Source organism: Coregonus clupeaformis, chromosome 31, assembly GCF_020615455.1.
Source record: "Coregonus clupeaformis isolate EN_2021a chromosome 31, ASM2061545v1, whole genome shotgun sequence".
NCBI lineage: Eukaryota > Metazoa > Chordata > Actinopteri > Salmoniformes > Salmonidae > Coregonus > Coregonus clupeaformis.
Window position 1 is genome coordinate 27,782,259 of NC_059222.1, and position 15,318 is coordinate 27,797,576.

At 44.4% G+C, this 15,318-nt stretch overlaps 1 protein-coding gene across 37 annotated transcripts in view; it reads left to right on the forward strand.

Moving 5' to 3' along the window:
- The first annotated feature begins 754 nt into the window (after window positions 1–754).
- Window positions 755–15,318, forward strand: part of LOC121547350 (neurexin-1a) — a 51,571-nt gene continuing 37,007 nt past the window's right edge. For 8 of the 37 annotated variants that reach the window (XM_045209828.1, XM_045209825.1, XM_045209826.1 and 5 more), the window contains exons 1-5: window positions 756–1,051; window positions 1,855–3,162; window positions 6,047–6,061; window positions 7,407–7,436; window positions 9,722–9,733. In XM_045209828.1, the coding sequence (XP_045065763.1) occupies window positions 2,418–3,162; window positions 6,047–6,061; window positions 7,407–7,436; window positions 9,722–9,733 (802 nt within the window). In that variant the 5' untranslated portion in view covers window positions 756–1,051; window positions 1,855–2,417. Of the gene's footprint in view, window positions 1,052–1,854; window positions 3,163–6,046; window positions 6,062–7,406; window positions 7,437–9,721; window positions 9,734–15,318 lie in introns of all 37 variants that reach the window. The other 29 variants (XM_045209833.1, XM_045209836.1, XM_045209831.1 and 26 more) reach the window with 14 other exon arrangements.

Below are 15,318 nucleotides of genomic sequence, written 5' to 3' on the forward strand. Positions count from 1 at the left end.
AATTATGTGACTTCTTAAGGTAATTGGTTGCACCAGATCTTATTTAGGGGCTTCATAGCAAACGGGGTGAATACATATGCACGCACCACTTTTCCATTATTAATTTTTTTGAATTTTTTGAAACAAGTTTTTTTCACATCACCAATTTTGACTATTTTGTGTATGTCCATTACATGAAATCCAAATAAAAATCAATTTAAACTACAGGTTGTAATGCAACAAAATAGGAAAAACGCTAAGGGGGATGAATACTTTTGCAAGGCACTAATTAATCCGAAATGCACAACTCACTGTAATAAACAAGTTGTGTGTGTGTGTGTGTGTGTGTGTGTGTGTGTGTGTGTGTGTGTGTGTGTGTGATGGGGAGAAAAAGAATAGAGAGCTAGATAATTGATGGCAGGAGCAGAAGGGAGAACGCCGCTTGAGCGGGAAGTAGAAACACCACTGTTGTTTTTCTCCCGCAGTTTCCTATCTCGAGCCATGAATGTTCTCTGTTCAAAAGTCTCTCTTGAACAATAAGTGATTAATTCATGACTAACGATTAATCACCTTAGATTCTTTGCAAATACTTTATCACACCGACAGTCATTATCATAGCGAATTGGGTAATGACTCGGATGTTGCCGCCGTATTCGGTGAGTCGTCTCCGGTATTCAGACGGTGAGCGCGCGCTGTCCAAGGTGCTGCAGCAGAGCGGCCCCGCCCATCCTCTCCTCCTCTTCTCTCCCCTTCATAATCCACGTGATTCACGGAGCAGCAGACTGCACCTTCGCCTCCTCCTCCGTAGAGAGAGAGAGAGTGAGAAAGAGAGAGAGAGAGAGAGAGAGAGAGAGAGAGAGAGAGAGAGAGAGAGAGAGAGAGAGAGAGAGGTACCACTGGGCTGTTTGATCGAGAAGAGGCTGCGATTGTTTCCGTAGGCCTATCTAACAGGTATTTACCGGGAAAGGTTTGGTTGCACTCAGCATCTCCTCTCACAACGCGGTGATTGTTATCAGATGACAAGGAGAAAATCGATGAGTAGCCACAACACCGACCAGAAGATGTGTGTAAGGTAGGCTGAGACGTTTTTATCTCGGTGTGTATTTGTGTGTGCGTGCGTGTGTGTATTATATTAGGGCTTTGCTGTAGGCTATATATACCTATTTAATTATAATAGCCTAATATGGGCGTTTTTCTCGCAGCTGCGTTTTCGGTATATGGATTCTTTCGCGCAGGTGAGGTAGATGGAAACCCGGAGTAACGGGCGAGCTCGAGCTCACAGGAGGAGAGGAATAGCCTACGCACGCACGCACGCAGGCACACACACACACACACACACACAGGGAGAGAGACTCTTAGGAGGGGGAGAGGAATGGCCGCTGATCGAGAATCGATACTTAAACCTGCTCTCATCTCACCGCGTCTATAAATACTGTGATTTGGAACCCTAATCTCAACCACATCACTACAGAGACAGACGCCGGAGATGTGTGTGTGTGTGTGAGGCGCTTTTTTCCCGTGGTGTGGTGAAAAAGGGGATAATTCGATAAACAAGGCGCATTTGAGTCATCCTCCGCATCGGACGAGAAACCGTTATTTGTGGCGCTTCCGAATCCCTTGCGGAGGCAAGAGGTTGTCATGTTGGAATGTTCAAGTCTTTTGCCGTCAGTGAGGTAAAACGTAAAGAACGTTGTAGATATTAACGAAATGAGCTGAAATGATACCCTGTTCTACCTGACTGACAATAAGTTATATACAACACATGAAATGCATCTGAATATTCTGTATCTTCCTGAAAAGACCCACCGGTAGAGAGAGTGTGTTTCCATGCATGTATCTGACCCAGGGTGATAGTGCTGTCTATTCCCTCTGTAGGTCGGTGGAAAGAAAAGAGTGATGACTCGGCAGTGAGGGACATGCTCACAGCGCTCAACCCATGAGCTCCTCTGATAGAGACAAAAAAGAGGGGGAGATGCTCTGATAGTCTCTCTGTTTACGGTGTGTGACAGTGTATGACCGTATTCTCCCTCTCTCTGAGGGGAACAGGCACTAACGAAGGCACCGATATGGTTCTCACACTGAACCCCTCATTTCTCTAACACACACACACCATTGAAGGAAGACAGTGGAGGAGGAACGAGGAGAGACCAAGACTAGAAGATAGAAGACTAGAATTAGGAACACTTGGAGCTCTATAAGGAGCCAGCTCCCTCACTCGACTGGCAGACAGAGGAACACCTATGGAGGGTATAGGGTGCTACTAACGAGGCTAAGAAGACTGTTGGGTGCTAGGAAGGGCCCTAGGAGGACTGTAGGGTGCTACAAAGGGTCCTAAGAAGACTTAAGGGTGCTCTCAAGGGTGTTTGCGCCATGAGCTGTAGAGCAGTTTGTGCTGCCCAGCTCTAGCCTTTGTGTGTGCGTGTGTGTGCGTTGTGTGTATGTGTTTGCGCGTGTGTGTGATGGCGGTGTGTGTGTGGGCCGCGGCCCCCCTACTGTGTGTTTGGCTTTGCCTCTGTAGCCTTGGAGGATCCAGAGGGGAGGTGCTAGAGTTTGGGGGGGTGTCGGGACAGTGGGGGCGGTTCCCGGTGTGGAACGCGTGCTGCGAGAGTATCCTGTCGTTCAGAGTTAGAACTCACAGTGAGGACGGACTGCTGCTTTACCTTGACGACGAAGGATTCTGCGACTTCTTGGAACTGTTGTTGCTACGTGGGAAACTCCGCCTACGATTCTCCATCTTCTGCGCCGAGCCGGCTGAGGTGAGTTCCGGGGTCGCCGTGAGCGATGGACACTGGCATGCCGTTCATGTGAAACGGGACTGGAGGAACACAAGCCTTGAGGTGGATGGAAGGATGGAGGGATGGGCGGAGGTGAAGAGCAAACGGAGAGACATGACAGTGTTTAGCCACACCTTTATGGGCGGGGTTTCCCCAGAGCTCCACGCCTCCCCTCTCCGCCTCACTTCCCCTGATGTCAGAGACCATGCCCCCTTTTCTGGCTGGCTCACTGCGGTGACCGTCAATGGATCGGCGGTTGTATTGGAAGGATCGGAGGGCGTTACTGTGGGGGGAGATGGGTGTGGGCCGGACCACGTGTGTCAGAATGGAGGGGTGTGTTCTGTCGTCGAGCAGAGGGCCGTCTGCGACTGTACCGACACCGGCTACAAAGGCAACGACTGCAGCGAAGGTAAGGCCTTACCCAAACCCTACCTTGAAACATTGTGATTTCAGCTCGCACACACACACATTTACAAACACACACACAGGGCCAGCTCTAGCCTTTTGGGGGCCCTAAGCGATATTTGGTTGGGTGGCCCCCCACCAAGTGCCAAAAATAAAATTGTGGCCCCCATCGTGACGGCGTAGAGACATTTTTTGCAGTTTTCTGCAGTTCTACACATTTTGCCATGGGACGGAGGGAACGTTTTGCAATTTTATAACAAATTTCATGCAATTCTACTTATTTTGCCATGGGGCAGAGATACATTTTTGCAGTTTTAAAGCAAGTTTTCTGCAGTTCTACCCATTTTGCCATGGGTTGGAGAGAAATTTTTGCAGTTTGAAAGATAATTTTATGCAATTCTACACATTTTGCCATGACTTATGCCATGTAAATGATATCTGAGTGAGAGTGACAAAATCAATGTGGGCCCCCTGGAGGTCAGGGCCCCTGAGCAAGTGCCCGACCTGCCTGATCAGTATCCGGACATGATTACTACAAGTTTAGATAACTGGCTAGACTAATTTACCAATCTCAAAATTGTTAGCTGACATGGCAAAAAATTGCTAATGCACCACCAAATTTCCAACCTTGTGTATTCTACTATTCTAACTCTCAACAGTAAGTTGAGACCCCGACGGAGGCCCTAAGCGACCGCTTGTGCCTGGAGCCGGCCCTGCACACACACACACACACACACACACACACACACACACACGCACACGCACACGCACACACACACACAGACCTCCCCCACACAGACCTCCCCCACACACAGATTGAAACTACTGGTGTCCTCTGTTATTTGAATTATTTAGTGTAGAACATTGAAACCCATATCTCTAAATAACTGTTGCATAGTGAATCACAGCACAAGCCATTCTTCCTGTCCTATACAGTATTGTTAGGGTTGAAGTCTCTCTGACTGGGTTAGCAACTTGTCCTGTTCCTAGATCCTAGTGGTGATCACCTCTGTGGTGATCAGTAGATCCTAGTGGTGGTCAGTAGATCCTATTGGTGGTCAGTAGATCCTATTGGTAGTCAGTAGATCCTAGTGGTGTTCAGTAGATCCTAGTGGTGTTCAGTAGATCCTAGTGGTGGGCTGTAGATCCTAGTGGTGTCTAGTAGATCCTAATGGTGTTCAGTAGATCCTAGAGGTGGTCAGTAGATCATTGTGGTGGTGGGTTGTGTTCAGAAACAAGCTTGTTTGTGTTCATCAGCTCTGTGTGTGTGTGTGTGTGTGTGTGTGTGTGTGTGTGTGTGTGTGTGTGTGTGTGTGTGTGTGTGTGTGTGTGTGTGTGTGCGTGTGTCTTTAGTCTAGGCCCCTCCTTTGTCTCCATAGCAACCCCGTCCCCTTTCTGCTGAACAAGTTACCATGGAGACAGCAGGGCTCTGAAAGAGAGACTCAGTTACATATGCTGCCCTATGTCTCTATCCCTCTCCCTATTTATCTATCACACCCTCTATTTACACCTCTTTTCAGTTTCATCCTTCTCTAATAGGGCGGTCAATCGATCAAAAAATTGTTTATTCCTTTGGATTAATTGGTTGGTAAATCTAGGTTTGAAACGCAGTGTCATAGTGTGTAGTATGTTGTTGTGTCATAAGAACATGAAATATGTGGCGAGTGTAGCGTGTTGATTAATGTGTTGGAACAAAGGCAAGTGACATATGTTGGCACGACAATTGTTTTAACAATACTGCAGCGCGGAGCACATTTTCGAGCACCGGGACATAAGCTGAAATTGGTGCCACATTGCTTAAACCTATCCAATTATTTCAGATCAATGGATAGGCACTGCACTGGGCATTTAATTAGTGAAAACCAAGCTATTAGCTTTTCTTTTCACTATTTCAAGGCCCAGTGCAGTCAAAAATGTGATTTTCCTGTGTTTTATATATATTTCCACAGTATGAGGTTGGAATAATATTGTGAAAGTGTGAAAATTGTTTTCACAAGTTTTCCCTTCCCCACTCCCAGACAGTCCAAGCAAAATTATTGCTTGAGAAAATGCTCTTTGCTAAGAAGCAATTAATTTTCTTTTTGACCATTTTATTTGAAAACAATCACAGTAGGGTACTTAATTGTTACCCAGAAATGATTCAATATTGAGATAAAAACGGCTGTATTGGACCTTTAATAAGGGACAGAGGAAAGGGACATTTGGTTCCGAACACATACACTCCAGTACTGACCCCAGCACTGCTATTTTCTATTATCAATTACCCATTATCCATTGATCTATTCATTACTGCAATGGTCAATGTGTGTGTGTGTGTCTGAGTGTGAGCGTGTGTTTGTGTGTGTGTGAGCGTGTGTGTGTGTGTGAGAACATGTGCATGTATTCTGTGCTCTGGTACAGGAGGCTGTAAGGTAAGTTCTGGGTGAATAAAATGTTCCAGATTCCAAACACACAGGTAGGAGCGTCCGCTTTCATCCACCCTGACCACTGTGTGTGTGTGCGTGCCTGTGTGCGTGCCTGTGTGCGTGCCTGTGTGCGTGCCTGTGTGAATGCGTGCGCTTGGTTTGGGGCAATTCAGTCGATTCCGTGTATTGAAATTCAAGTAATGTATTGGTAGGCATTTTCAATTAATTGAATTTTGATTAACTTCCTGAATTGACTAAATTGGCCGCAACCCTGGTGTGTGTGTGTGTGTGTGTGTGTGTGTGTGTGGAAGAATGTAAGGCTATCAGTGCCACATGTATCATGGTGATGTCTGGGTGGATCTGCATGTGTGTAACCAAGGTAATGGTGTGGGTGTGCATCTGTGTACCCTTGGTAACAGACGGCTGTGCATGGCGTGTTAATGAATGTCTGTCTCTCTCTCCCCTTCGTCTGGACGCTCCCAGAACACTACAACCCAGGTGGGTCTCTCTCCCTCACTTTCTCTCATCCCCCTCTCCACCTCTCCCTCTCAGTTCTCTTCTTCTTTATCCCCATTCCTTCTTCCATGTCTGATTTGGGCACTGAAAGGTGTGTGGGTTGTGTGTGTGTACTGTATGTGGGTTGTGTGTGTGTACTGTATGTGGGTTGTGTGTGTGTACTATATGTGGGTTGTGTGTGTGTACTGTTTGTGGGTTATGTGTGTGTACTGTATGTGGGTTGCAGTCAGACGGTAAGTAGACTCCCTTCATGGACAAATAAGTAGATGGATTCATGGACATACCTGAGGTTTCAAGTGGCTCTCCACTAAAGGTTAGAGACACAGTGTAATAATAATAATTATACATTTTATTTGCACCGTTCAAGATACCCTAGGACAATTACAAAGTCAAAATGTAATAAAATAGCAAATATAAACATGACATTACTAAGGTCAAAGTACAAAAAAACTGTATGGAACAAAAAATGGATAAGAGAGCAAGACCAGTGTGTGTGTGTGTGTGTGTGTGTGTGTGTGTGTGTGTGTGTGTGTGTATGTGTGTGTGTGTATGTGTGTGTGTATGTGTGTGTATATGTGTGTGTATGTGTGTGTGTGTATGTGTGTGTGCATGTGTGTGTGTATGTGTGTGTGTATGTGTGTGTGTGCATGATTCCACAGTTATTTGATATATGTAGAAGCCACACATATATACACCAACATGTGTAGACAACCAGTTTAAACATGGCGTGTGTCTTAGACGTGTGGGTGGCAGGGTTTGTTGTAGAACCTCCTCTGCCAGCTGTTGGTGCTCCACACAGATCAAAGGTGCGTTCAAAAATACTTTCATTTGCAGCGAACTGTCAGCTTGTAACAGTTACAGTTGAACGATTTGAATGAATATTCCCAGATTTTACAGAATGCGTCACTAGGTAAGGATAACCCTTGTAGTGTCTACAATTTATTTGTCAAAAATTGAAGTATCTACAATTTCCAAATTGTAATTCATGTCTACAATTTAAGTATCTACAATTTCCAAACTGAGAATCACTGTGCTATTCTAACTGTATACAGTATTTACTAGAAAGACTACATCTTTATCTGTGTGTTTATAGTGACAGTTTAGACCCTAAATTCCAAAACAGACACTTATGTTCACCGCACACTACCATTACTGTTAGCAAATGTTAGCAACGGTAGCTATGATGATTGTGTGTGTGTGTATGTTTGAGCGTGCGTGTGTGTGTGTGGACACGTGTGTGTGCCTGTGTGTGTATGTATGTGTGCGTGTGGACAAAATCACCCCATGCTCCTCTGCTGTGCTGACTGTGCTCTTGTCTTCCTTTAAGGTCTGGCTCACCTGATGATCGGCGACCAAGGTACGACCTATTACATCACTATGACATCACTTCCTGTTCCCGCTGCTCCCCCATCACCTCCCCACCTCCCCACCCCCACCACACCCCTCACCCCAAACCTCATCATCGCCGGACCCTAGACGCTGATCCAAGGTCAGGTTTGACTTTTCTCTATATTGGGTTATTTTGGGTATATTAGGATATGGAGAGGCTTAACTGATCCCAGATGTGTGGTTAAGGTGAGAATATGGGTTTAGTGTTAGGATATTAACTGATCCTAGATCAAGGTCTGGTTCCATGGATGGTTTGTTGTGTGTGTGTGTGTGTGTGTGTGTGCGCATGCGTGTGTGTTAGTGATGCATGGGTTGACTCATAACCTGCAGTCCCCCCGGTTATATCTGCGGGTTTAGGGTCTTGAAATATTGGTTGAATAAAGAGAAAACAATGCATTAAAAATCCATGAATGTATAATTCTTGTTCAATTCATATCTATAGGCTACATTAAGGTTTTTATTTCATTCTTTTGATTTGCCTTTAGTGCGTAGCCTAAACCTAAGCTTTAGGGCCTATCTGTACGCTCGCCAAATATACAGCAATTGCCAAATGGTTTTTGGAACTTGGGCAGAAAAGGTTAACGTCGATCCACTATGGCAAATAGGCCAATGTCGGAGTTTAATTCAATAAGAGAAAAGGTGCGAAATGGAGAGTTAAAAATAAATCGAAGGGAGGCCAGAACAGTAGCTTAATGTTTGGGAAAGATTTGGTGAAGTTCTAAAAAAGGATGATTGCAGTGGGTTAAATGGAACAGTAGCCTGAAATCTGGACACTGACTATGGTTCTATAACCTCTCACATAGCCTAATATAATATTAACTCCTGTAGAATTAAGCATTTCTTGTAGTAAAATGATACACCAAATGTACATTTTAACTCGGGAACAGGAGTGGAGAAATATGATTGATTTATTTCAGCATCTTGAGAGAATGAATGCACGGTTAGGGACCGTCTGTAAAAGTGCTATCGTTATCAGCGTCATAAAAGTTGATAGTATTTCAACCACATAAAATATGTTTCCAAGCCAAACTGAATTCTTATCAGAAAAAAGTTGGGTAGTTTTCACAGATTTTAATTTCCTTAAAACCGGTCCCTATTTTTTTGTTTGCTATTGCATTTTCTCCCCGGTCCCTAAACATCTTTGCTGATTGAGAGAAGCAGAGATGAAAGAGAAAACGTTACAGATGTCAACTAGATTGAAGCATTCATTCTATCGATTTATGACATCATTCTGGTGAGAAAAGGTTTATTTAGTATTCTAGGGCAACAAGTAATGCCAGAAGAGAAGCTGCATGTATTTAATTACAGAGAAGTTGACTAACAAATAGCCGCTGCAAATAAAATGTTGGAAATTAAAAGCAAGAACATAGGCTTATCTAAAAGGCCTGTCAAAAAATTGCTCCACCATCTCTGTACAGCGCATTTTCTATATTTGCGGGTTAGGGTCGGGTCCGGGCCTCAGATTTTCACTTTATCACATATAGTCGGGCGGTTGCGGATGGGTTTTATTAGCAATTGCGGGAGGGTGTGAGTGAACAAACAGCTGACCCGCGCACCACTAGTGTGTGTGTGTTGTTGCGGCTTGAATGTCTGTTGCAGGTTTTTGGTGCCTCATCCTAACCCCTCCCCGCTGCAATCCCTTCCCCTCCCATTGCCTGCCTCCTGCACATGGAACTCCCCTCTTATTGGCCAGTTCTCTGTTCATGTAGTTTTTAACGGTGTATGAAAATAAATACAAGTGTATAAAAGCAGTGCTGTCAAACACACCACTGTAGCTCTGTCAAATCTGTACAGGCACATGACAACTACACAAACACACCACTACTACTTTTATTGCTTATACTACTATTACCACTGCTCACTTTAGTGGTACTGAACCGTACTGCAACACACCACTTCAAACTCTGAGGTAGTCAAACACAGTTTGTAATGCATCAGTGACAGAATTTTGTAGTTTGTATCTCTTACATTCTAAACCTTCATAAAGCATAGTTGGTGGTGGGAGTGCTACTTAGCTTACAGTGTGGTAGGCATAGAGATATCTATAATACAATACAGTGTAATAGTGTTCTAATAAACTAGTATTCTGCTCCATTAGGAGTATTTGGGTCTTGTTTGACGCCAGTGCTGCTTTTCTACCTTTTCAAAATGGTTCCCCTTTGCTTTCTTCGTTTCACACAACCAACACTTACTCTCTCCCTCCGTCCTCCCTCTCTCTCTCTTTCCCCTTCTCTCTTCAATATCTGACTGTAGGAAAGCTCAGAGGTATACTATTCCTTCCTGCTTATGGCTATGTATGGCTATGAGCTCGAATGTATGGCTGTGAGCTATACTGAATGGCTACAAACTGTAATAATGTAAGATGCTGTATTTGTGTAGAATTGGAATGTTTCTTTGTTCATGTAGCTACTGTACATGCAGGTGGGTGTGTGTGTGTGTGCCAGTTGATTGGTGGAGTTATCTTCATCATTGTTTATGCGGGCTGTATAATGTGGGAGCACACAGTGTTGATTGGCTGAACTAAGATTAGTGTGACTGACTGGGTTTGAAGCCTGGTGGTCTGCACGCCACAAAAACGGTGTTATCCCACTGAACTAAAGCCTAGGAATTAGCTTAGGATTTATCTTCAGGTCTCAGGCAAGGTTACTTATCACACAAGCGTGGTGTGTGTGAGTTTGTGTGTGTGTTTGTTTGTGTGTTTGTGTTTGTGTTTGTGTACGCGTGTGTGTGTGTGTGCATGCAGAAATGTAAAGGCAGTCAGATGGAGCTGAAGTGGCCGTCGGCTCAGAGTAAAGAGGCTTTCTAAAGCTGACTATCTGAAATGAGTTTCTCTGAAGAAGCGGGGGAGCGGGGATTGTCTGTGGGCGTGAGAGAGGGGAGGGGGTAGATAAAGAGCGAGAGAGAGGGGAGGGGGTAGATAAAGGGCGAGAAAAGAAGTGAGAGGAAGGGAGAGAGAGAGCGCGAGAGGGAAAGAGAGAGAGAGAGATGTTAAGTCCTTAGATGTCTTGGGTCTGTATCTCCAAAGTGCCAGTCAGTCAGCCCTGCTCCAGTCAAACTCTCTCTGACATCAGTGTGTGCGTGCATGCATTCGTGCATGTGACTGGTGTCTGTCTCATCGGTCCCAAGGGAATGAAGTGTGTTGGATTTTATTTAGAAGACTACTCGTGTGTCATGATGTAAAATTCAAGTGTGTAGTTACATTGAGCTATCTAGACAGCATATCAAACACAAGTAAGACACAGACACGCAGTCTAATTAGCGATTTAATGTTATTCTTGAATAAACATTGCAAACATTGGCTAAGCAGGAGGCAGACAGGCAGTCAAAGTAGTAGTGGCTAGTGGCTACGATATGGCAACAACTACAAAGATTAGCCTACATCATCACACAAAACGCAGATTGTTTTTGCTCCAATGCAATGTGTAGGGACTGTCCTGCTTGTGCAACTGCAATATCTGTTACAACAGACAGAGAAGGTTGTAGCCTTCATAATGGCCTTGAATGTTCATTTATTTCAGCTGTTCAGAAATACAAACCCCATCTCCCCTCAATGGATTTCACTCATTCATCCCGTCATTCATTCATTCATTCATTCATTACGATTACAGTAACATTTACTTTTTACAGTATATACAGTCAATTTTATGGTATTGTACTGTTTCATTACACAGTACTTGCTTTGATACTGTTTTTAGATTACAGTAGGTGTACTGCAATATGAAATAGAGTAACTTACCACAAATTCATGGCAACCCCTTTACAGTGTGGCTGTGGTTAGCTAGTATAGGTGTGTGTGTGCATGTATGTGTGCTACAGAGAGGACAAACCAAACCATATCATCACACAACAAGTGCTCTCTAAACATGACCTTTGAGACACACACACAAGCTCACAGACACACACACAAATAACCTTTATCGAGTGCCTTCTTTCTGTGTGTGTGTGTTGTGTAAATATGCATGAGTATGTGTGTGTGTGGGGGGGCGTATGCACTGCAGGCGCATGAGTCTTTATGTGTTAAGAGGGAGGTGGATTGTGACTCATCACTTTTGACTCATAAAGTGTTGGCAATCAAAGGCACTAATTTTACACACACACACACACTCACTCACACATACACACACAAGCACACTACTAACCCTCACCACTACATAGACAATACACACACCAGACCGACAGAGAGAGGGGGAGGACGAGAGAGGGCAATGGAGAAAGGGAAAAGGAAAGAGGGGGATGTATTGGGAGGGGTTTCAAAGGAGGAGAGAGAAAGAATAGTGAAATGGGGATATAAGGGAGAGAGGGAAGGTCAGAGAGAGAGAAAGAACATCAATGGGCAGAGCCCTGATGTACCTGAGAGAGACAGAACAGCCCTTCTGATAAGAAGGGGGAGAAGGTAGGGGAGGGAGAGGGGACAGACAAGGTACAGTATATATCTGGGCAGAGATAGTCTTCACCAGTCTGTACACCATAGAAGAACAGGCTTGGCTGTCCTATTTGGCTGTCCTCCCAAACACACACAGACACAAACACAAACATGTACTGTACTTATGCTGCGTCCAACTAGGCAACTCATGGCGGCAAGACGAAGCTGGATGTCATTGTTTTCAATTAAACATCGACAGCGAATTCGACCGAGGCAGGTGGAAACAATAAAACAATCAATGTGTAACTGATGTTTTATTCTCAGGATATGTTTAGCAGGGCTTTCAGGTGATAATAAAAAAGTTGTACCTATCTTTTCCCAGGAATGTGCTTGGAATTTAGTAATACTGTGTTATAACATTCATCTGTCAACTGGCTATAGTTACTACCTAATGGCAGCTTCATCTTCCCAATGGTTTCACTTACTTCCTTTGTGCTAGCTAAATGGCTAGTTACTGGGCATAATCAATCGCCAAAGGTAAAGTTATGTTTCATGGCTGACATAGATAGCCCCCGACTAATTCACAACTTTATTGTAATATAGAATATTAGAAAGGTTCAATTTGGGTCAAGTGCCTAACCAATAGACCTTATTCACACAGGGGATAACATGTTTTAAAACAACAACATTGTTGCCTATGTGGGTGCAACATCATTCATTGCACTTGTCAGTTGTAACTAGGCCAGCTGAAGTAGCCAGACCATTATTTATAAGCCCATTATGTTATTGATGCCCATTCCGAAGCTGTTTCTGACTTTATCATAATTTCTTAATGACCTGCTTTAAGGGGTTTGTGTGTGTGTGAGTGTGTGTGTGTGTCTTGGGATAAAACTGATCTCATCCAGCTCATCATCTAACTGGAGAGATTGTCATGGCAACAGAGAGGGGGGGCGACTAGGGGTAGAGAGAGACAAGGCTATAGGTGACAGAGACCAGGCTGTAGGTGTTAAATAGTGCTAGAAGCTAGTGTGTACTGTATATTTTAAGGGTTCTAGTTTTAGGGCGGCAGGTAGCCTAGCACTTAGAGCGTTGGGCCAGTAACCGAAAGGTTTGAATACCCGAGCCAACAAGGTGAAAAATCTGTCGATGTGCCCTTGAGCAATGCATTTAACCCTAATTTGCTCCAGGGACACCGTACTACTATGGCTGACCCTCTAAAACAACACATTTCACTGCACTTATCCGGTGTATGTGACAAAAATATATATATTGTTTTAAAGAGGCGATTTGCCTGGCTACCAATCCACATCGCTCCGGCTAAGTGATGTTTCTTCTCCAAGATGAGTCTGGATTTGTCTCCCTCCCTGACGATTTCTAGAATGTGAACACAGTCTTACCATTCTGATTGGTCCCAGAAACCGATGGGTTGGGCCAGAGCTGGCCTTCATGATGATGTCATCAACATTGATACCTCTGATTGGTTAGATGTATTAGAGACCATCCAAACGCTGATGAATTTGTTTTGTACAATGCCCCTCATTTTGAAGTCAAACAAACGACTTCTGGGATGGCAGTTTCAGACTGAATGTATGTAGCGATCAATAGAGCAGTGGAAATAAATTCTGGGTGAATCGTCAGACAACTAGGTGCTAGGGTGCACGTGTTAAGGGGGTAGGATACAAGTGTAAAGGGTTTAGGGTGTAACTTGGCTGTATGTACCAGACTGAAAATTAATATCTGGAGTCTCCATGTATTAGCAAACATTAGCATCACAGGCAGCTGGTGGCACCTTAATTGGGGAGGACGGGCTCATAGTAATGGCTGGAATGGAATAAATGGAATGGTATAGACACATCAAACACATGATTTCCTTGTGTTTGATACCATTCCATTCAGTCATTATTATGAGCCGTCCTCCCATCACTAGCCTCCTGTGATTAGCATACATTCTAGAGCTGGACATCCATTTGTATGTGTGGGCGAGTGTCTCAACATATGCGTGTGTTAGCATGCACACATGGTGTATGTACGACGTGTAGACTTGTGTGTATATGCAGTATGTGTGCTCATTCATGTGTGTGTGGAGGCTGAATGGAGCTGATAGAATAAGTGCATGGTTAGCTGAAATGAGGTGCAGTGTGTTATCTCCACGACTACAGGACTACTACTGTGAATTTAGATACACCAGCATATGTCTCTCTCTCTCTCTCTCTCTCTCTCTCTCTCTCTCTCTCTCTCTCTCTCTCTCTCTCTCTCTCTCTCTCTCTCTCTCTCTCTCTCTCTCTCTCTCTCTCTCTCTCTCTCTCTCTCTCTCTCTCTCTCTCTCGCTCTCTCAGGTAGTGTTGTCAGCCTGCTGTTTCTCGATCCGCCATTTTGATTCAGTACAGCTGTCCCTGATAATGTACCGTTCACTCAATCACCCTCTCTCACAAACACAAACACGCGCGCACACACACACACACACAGCTGTAGCCCTATTGCATGGGGTTACCATGGAAATGGCAAATGAGTATGTGAGAGGCTGAGAAGGAGAGAAAAGAGCCGCTACATCAGCTGCAGTGTGTGTGTGTGTGTGTGTGTGTGTGTGTGTGTGTGTGTGTGTGTGTGTGTGTGTGTGTGTGTGTGTGTGTGTGTGTGTGTGTGTGTGTGTGTGTGTGTGTGTGTGTGTGTGTGTGTGTGTGAGATAGAATAGTGAACTGGCCCACAGATCGATGTAGAGATGTTTTATGTGCTGCTGTCTGATCTAATGACATGACTGTAAATAGCCAAAATGTCAGAATGGTTGCCTGAAATTGAACGGCATGACAGTAAACTAGATCTAGAATGGTGGTGGACAGGTCTGTGTTTTCTTCATTGTGAGAAATTGTCTTCTCTCACACTCAGCCCTGTCGTGTGTGTGTGTGTGTGTGTGTGTGTGTGTGTGTGTGTGTGTGTGTGTGTGTGTGTGTGTGTGTGTATGTGTGTGTGCGTACGTGTGTTTCCTGCTCACTCTCGCTCTCCCTCCACGGTAAAGACTCGCCGCAGGCTCTGAGTTGGTAATAGCTTTCCTGATTCAAATACACCAATATTTACACACACACACATACACACACACACTCTGGGAGGGAGGTAATTACACCCAGAACACGGTCACACGCATGATCACACGCTGGCAAATACATTTCTGTTCACACTTATATCCTAGCACACATACTGGAATACATTTGCTTTTACAATGTTAAAATATATTCTTATCGTTACATTTTCTTGTATTGTATTACATTGTAGATCATTACATTCTATTGTAGTCAGTAGTGACGTGTAGAGGATGCTGCCAATGCCAGAGGCTCAGGAGGTTGCCTTAGATACTGCTGGAAGGAGGACAGGAGAGGAGGGAGGTGTGAGAGATAGCAGGGAGAGTGATAGAGGAAGCGGGGAAGGATGACTCGGAGAGGGGGATGGGTGTGAAAGAAAGATAGATAATGTTGCCTCACTCATCTCTTCCCGG